This window comes from Humulus lupulus, chromosome 9, assembly GCF_963169125.1.
Source record: "Humulus lupulus chromosome 9, drHumLupu1.1, whole genome shotgun sequence".
In the NCBI taxonomy this organism is placed as follows: domain Eukaryota; kingdom Viridiplantae; phylum Streptophyta; class Magnoliopsida; order Rosales; family Cannabaceae; genus Humulus; species Humulus lupulus.
The window spans coordinates 179894632-179901379 of record NC_084801.1 but is presented as its reverse complement, the minus strand read 5'-3'; the positions used below and the strand labels follow the sequence as shown (position 1 = coordinate 179901379).

The 6748-nt window shown below is 30.3% G+C and overlaps 1 protein-coding gene across 1 annotated transcript; it reads right to left on the bottom strand.

Moving 5' to 3' along the window:
* Window positions 1–1804: 1804 nt before the first annotated feature.
* On the bottom strand, window positions 1805–2827 carry LOC133800376 (zinc finger protein 10). Its single transcript, XM_062238334.1, has one exon. The coding sequence runs from the start codon at window positions 2825–2827 to the stop codon at window positions 1805–1807; it is 1023 nt and encodes a 340-aa protein (XP_062094318.1).
* Window positions 2828–6748: the final 3921 nt, after the last annotated feature.

The following is a 6748-nucleotide window of genomic DNA, read 5'->3' as shown; positions in this document are numbered from 1 at the left end:
CTATAAATAAGTTATATACTTTATGCCTATGCAAATAAATATATACATATCTCAATCTACTACAGATTAATTTTCATCAACTACGTATATAGAAATAATATATATAGGGACAACAGTGCTGACCAAAGCCAGAGCTTAATTACACACACTGGAAGAAGAAACACAAGACGAGTTGATAACACCTAAAAATCGTGATGCAATAATATTCTCTTAGTGAATATATAAATTATATTGTATAATATATGTACAAATGAACAAAATTTGGGAAATTGTTAATTAGAATGATTCCATGGAGTTGGTGGGTTTTTTTTGGAAGGATTTAGAGAGAGAGAGAGAGAGAGAGAGAATAAAAAGTGAGAGTTCTAACACAAGCAAATGGACGTATTCGAAGGGGCATAATATTGAAAGTGTAAGCAGATGTACTGATTGGTGTGATGATAATAATACAAGAGAAAAGGGAATCGATGTTGGGATGTATCTGACTCTATGTGGCTTTGAGAGACTCGTAATCTCTCTGAGTGTTTTGTGGGTTAGTTTAGTGTACTCTTGTTTATCTCTGATGGAATGTCAGTGAGGTACTGATCAATAGGAAAAAGTGCTCACGGTAATCCATGCATTTTTTAGTCAGTTTCTACTCCCTTAAACCCCACACTTGTACACGTTACAAGGGTTGCTATTTGACAACTCTAAGTTGTCTAACATCACATGAGTTAATGTTCCATAATTAGTTAGTGATCCTACATGATACTTATTAAACTCAAATAAGTGAGATCCAATATTGAATTACACCAATAGCGCACTATATCGTCTTCTTGTGGTGTTGAGCACCAATCGTGTCCTTTAGCAATTCTCTAATCTTATTTATTACCTAAACTTCCAATCTCTCTCCCTCTGTCTCTCTACGTTATAAAAACAAAAATACCTCTTTATTAATGACTACTACTCAAAACCCAAGATATTCCCTCTGATTATTACAAATTAAATGAAATTTTTTTTTGAACATGCTATGGTGGTAGGACTCTTCTGTGGCTATTGTCCATTTTCAATTTTAGATGTAGATCAGGTTGACCAACATATATTACTGAGAAGCCTAATTATAGCTATACTGTTATTTGATTACGTGAGAGTATTTTGTAATAGTAATTCAAATGTATAGATTCTTATAGATTTCTTTTCACATGATCATTAAAGTTAATAAGTTACTTAACTAATAGTTTTAATTGATCACTTCGAAAACCTAAAACATTATTATCATGCACTATATATATGTGTACATGTACATTAATGTAAGAATAAAAACTGTTTCTTCAACACAACTGCATGGTATATAAGAAGATAACTAGAAGTAGTAGCTAGCTAGTAGTGGAGAATTTTAAAATGAGATTTAGGGGGTATCTTCAATCGACAGTCGAAAAAATATCTTAAACATTGAAATGATCGATATGATGAACAAGAACAATGCTTTCTATTGAATGTATAAATATATTTATATAAATATATATAATATAGTGACAATAATATAATTCTATGAGAAACAATAATATTGAACTTTCACGCTTTTTTGTCATATCATCATCAATAATATCGTAATTGTTACACCCTGTAGAGTGATCAAACTCAGATTTAGGCTACAGGCCTTTGGATCGTGATCAAATTAAACCCCAAAAGAAGAGAAAAATTAAAGGTGGAAATTTTAACCAAACAAACAGAGATGAACAAAAGGTACAAAAGAGAGAGTCACATATATGTCCATATATATATATATATATTTGTATCAAAAGTAAGAACTTCGGGTTCCGAAAATCTACTTTACCTTAGGTCGGTCACCAAGCCTGAGCTCAAGATCTAAGTCTTGATCTATTGAACAAGGGCTAAGTTCAAATGCGTCTGACTCGTCATCTGAACATGGCTCAGTTCTTCTTCTCTTGCAACTCAGTAAAGCCTCTTGATCTTTATCACCATCACCTGACTCAGTTTGTATAGCATGACAAACCACCAAATTCAAACTTACTGACAAATCAGTACTCTTTACATAGTCCACCTTAGTCGTACTTCTTCTACAAGATCCAGACTCCACAGTTATTGATGAAATATTCTTGTGATCATCATGATCTCCTACACCATCTTTCTGATTATTGGAGTCATGGCAATATTTGTCAAAGTTTGACCAGGACTGGTGGGAAGGATTTACAGCACTACTAGCACAATTGGACCTCTTGGTATTTTCAACTACAAGAGAAGATGAAAAATAAGGAGGGACTAACAAGGCTGCTTGTTTTCCAAAATTCTGTATTTTGTTGTTAGAAGAAGGTGATGATGGAATAAAACCACCAGCAGGGTCAGAACTAGGGTTAGGGTCATAAACCAGGGCACAAACTTGAGATGATGGGCCATATAATTGGCCAGCTGGGCCAAATGATGTGGTGGTGGTCGTACTGATCAAGGGATTTGGATGAAGATGATGATGGTGATGGTGAAGATGAAGAGGTATGTTATCGTTGTTGATGTTATGTTGATTTGGATGGAGCATTTCGTGGTGATGGAGATCCGGAGACTGCTTTAGTCTAGCCCTATCTCTCCTGTGAACATTCATGTGGCCACCGAGCGCTTGAGCCGAGCGAAATTCTCTTCTACAAAAGCTGCAAGAGTAAGATCTCGGCGGCCATATGCAGCCACCGAGTGGCCCTGCAGCATCTTCTGCGAAAGCTTGCTCTTCCCACGAATCATCATAAGAAGAAGTAGGGTTTTTGGGCGCCAGAAGATGAGGACTAGCACTGACCAAGCCATGCTTTCGCTTAGCCCACACCCAGTGCCGAGCTTCTTCCATTAGTGTTATTGCACTGGTCGAAAACACCTTACGATCGAATAATAATAACAATAAGTAGTAGTACAGTAGTGCCAAGGCCTTGGAAAATAGAAAGTAGATCGATCAATACATCTATGGAGATAACTAAAGCTAGTTACAAGGATACATAGTGGTGCAGATCAAGATTGATTAAGGGGGTTCATCATATCATATGAGCTAGCTAGCTAGGTAGGTTTCTTAAGGACTTGTTTGGAAGATTGTAAAGTGTGGTGGGGTTACTCTACCCTCTTGTTGTTCAATATTTCTGTCTTACAGCAGCTACTCTTTTGGGATTTTCTGCTTGGCTTCCAAACACATTCCGTCAGTGACTGAAAATAATAATATTAATATTTTTTTATTGAAACAATAATTATTATTATTTTTTTTTAAATCTTGTGTATCTTTCTTCTAAGGAAGGAACAATAGAGTTTAGAAAATCCCTGATGTGGGGCCCTAATTATTATTATTATTATTATTATTATATATAAGAGAGTATAGTTAATTGTAAGAAGAAGAGAATATGGTTTGCAGACAAACTGGAACACTGATCTGACTGAATTGTGATCTCCTCGTAGAACGCTCTCAAGCAACAAAAGTGGCAATTATGCTTCAATAATTATACATCCTTTTATTTATTAATTATTAATTATTAATTATTAATTATAAATTATAAATTATAAATTATAAATTATTAATTTTGGGTACTTATTAGATGTCACCCTAACAAGACATGCATATATGATTAATATACTTGTATTATATATATACATACTAGTAATTAATATACTCTAATTGCCATTATTAATTTGTACTTTATCCTTGCTATTTTTTATTTACTCTTTGGACTTACTATTTATTAGCTACGACTACATCTAAATATATATATTTATAATTTGTAATTGGACTCGAATTTGGTATTTTGAAAAGATGAATTTCTCTTCTGTCAAAAACTATTGGATGTGTTTTATTTGTTCAGATAGTTATCAATAATTATTTTACAATAAAATTATACACAATTGAAAAGATCATCGAAACTAAAATTAACTACACAAATCTAAATTTTAATTACGATTTCTATCTTTAAAGGAATACAAAATCCAATACTATGTGTAGCTTATTAATTACCTACTACATTATATATATATATATATATTCACCTTTTTCAAAATATGTTAATATCAACAACGTTTATATATACACATGATAGAAATATATTGATTTTTAAAAAGAAAACCACCTTATAACCTATTACAAATAATTATGGTATACTATATATAAACTCATTAATTTTTATTTTCCATACTTTATTTTTGGGAAAAGGAAAACTAACATATTTATATATATATATATATATATCTTTTCTCGTAGTAAATAATAGTTGGTTTTATTACCTATGGTGGTTGATCGTTAGCTGTAGAATTGTAGTCTGACATATATAGAAATTTTGAAAATTTAATATTTGATTCAATTAATTATTATATGTCTTAATCATATAACTCTATATATAGAGGAGCTCTTAGCTGACAAATAACGTTGGAATTTCTCCCAGTGGGATCGATCGAGTGTTCACGGGTTCAAACTAATTTGATCCAAAAATTATAATCAAATAAAAAAGTACTGCAGCTTTATATTATTTGTATTTTTTCTGCAAATTAATTTAATTATTCTTCGGCCAGTTTTCTATATAAATACCAATTAATACACGCAGTGTCTCTAAGACACGAGGCTTTCGAATTATGACAAAACACGTTCTCTCGATCTCTCCCTTTCCACATTAATTATTTTTTCCCCATTAAATCTGCTTAATTAATTAATAAATAAATAAATAAATATATACTAGTAATTATAACACAAATCTCTGTCTACGTAAGTTAGTTTTAATAATTCTTTTTTTATTTTATTGATCATCATCAAGTTAATTATAATTTCTCGATCTCATCTCTCTAATAAATTAAATATATATATATATATATATATATAAGGATTAAGATAGAAGAATACTACGTTTGAGTAAGTGAAAATCACTTAGTGAATCTTTGCATGCAAACTCAAAACAATACTTTTATCACTTTTATCTCACTAATGTAATACTTTATCCTAGGGATATAATTCGATTGACATAATTTGCATCTCTAATTTAAAATTATACTCACTTTCTAAAGGATTCTAAAATTATATATGATAATACATGCAGTAATTAGTGCAATTTAATATTATGACTCATATATTATATTTTAAATTTTAAGATGTAGATTAATATAACAATAAATTATACAAATCAACGCTGCTGCATTTGACGCCTTAAGATGTCATATAACAACGCTTTAAAATTGTTCATGTATACTTGATATCCTATTTTTTATGTGATGATAAACTTTAATATCAATGATCCGACTTCTAATGAAGTGTCTGATGTAATGTAAGCTTTTTATGAAAGGGTTTTTTTTTTCTTTGCCTTCCATGTTTGGTTTTTAAATTGAACTTTTTATTTGTCTAATTTTGTTGTTCACATTCAAAGAAAAATCTTATTTTTGTAAAAAATTTTGTATGTATATACTAAGAAACACCATCATACTTATACTTATGTAATCACTAAAAATAATATTGGAAAGTGAGAGAAGAATTGAGAGAATTGGAGAAGGGATTCCAAGATCCAAAAGTATTGGAAATGGAAGCAGTTGTTGGAGCAGATGAAGTAGATTAGTGAGAAGCATTGAGTTTAGTAGTGGGAATTTCAGAAGCAGGAGAACCAGTGGGTACGGACGCCATGGATGACCTTAGTCAGTGGCTCTTGATACCATAAAGAAACAAAAAAAAACAAGAACTATTTAGAGAAAATTTGAGTAAAATTCCTGAGAAAGTTGTTTCTATATACAACCAGAAAAAATGAGGACGGTCTTTTATTTATAGCTGAGTACTTACAAGATATTACAAGAATTGATTAAAAGAAAACAAATTTCTAATCTTCAGCTGTTATAACAGCTTTACAACTAACCAACTAATATAACAGCTTATAGAGCAAAGGAAGCTAAAGAGAACAATTTGTGTTATGGTTATCAGTTGCTAAAAGTATTAATCACAAAAATTATAGTTTATAACTAAAAAAATACATATTTTATTTTGTGACTAAAACTCGCGATAATGTTTTTTTTGTCACAAAAATTATTAGCTTTATTATGTTTGTCCCAAGTCCACTTTATTTAGATTGTACTGTATTAATTTTAATGATAATGTATGGATGCCTTGTAAGTCCACTTTTTTTATTAGAAAACAAAACAAAAATCAACGAACACATATATAGCCCACTCAAATTAAAATTAGTTTATTCAAACTGGAACAATCATCAGTCAAGTAGTGCCTAAATTTCTGCATTATAAAACGGCCATTTGGCATTCTAAATTAGTCATTTCTTAAGGAGGAGAAAGATATAATATAAAATTATATATAAATAATATTAAAGGCAAATTTGTTTTGTTTTATGATAAGTTACATGATGTGATTTTGTTTTTTTTTATCTATAGCCAAAATTGTGATATTTAATTTTGGATTATTGGACTGTTAAAAACAATGCAAAAAAGGGTTAATAAAAAATCTCTTTCAAAAAAAAAAATCATTAGCGCAGCAAATTGATGCAAATGTATAATTGTAAAAAAAATTATGTCAATAATTAAAAAAAGTAAATATTAAAGTTGATTAGTTTAAATGATATTAATTTTTTAGCAGATATTTTTTTTTAGATAATAAGGAGTCTTTTGGAGAAAGTCTAAAGATAATGCGTGGACTCTTAGATAAAGATCAAAATTGGACTGTACCTGTTGTACTGTTCTTTTTAACCCAGTCTTATTAACTTAATTACAATGCCATCATAAAAAGTTCCAATTAGAAAGTTGCGCTACATTTTAA

Excerpts from the sequence above, each read along its gene's own strand:
- LOC133800376 (XM_062238334.1), bottom strand. The coding sequence starts at position 2,827 with ATGGAAGAAGCTCGGCACTGGGTGTGGGCTAAGCGAAAGCATGGCTTG.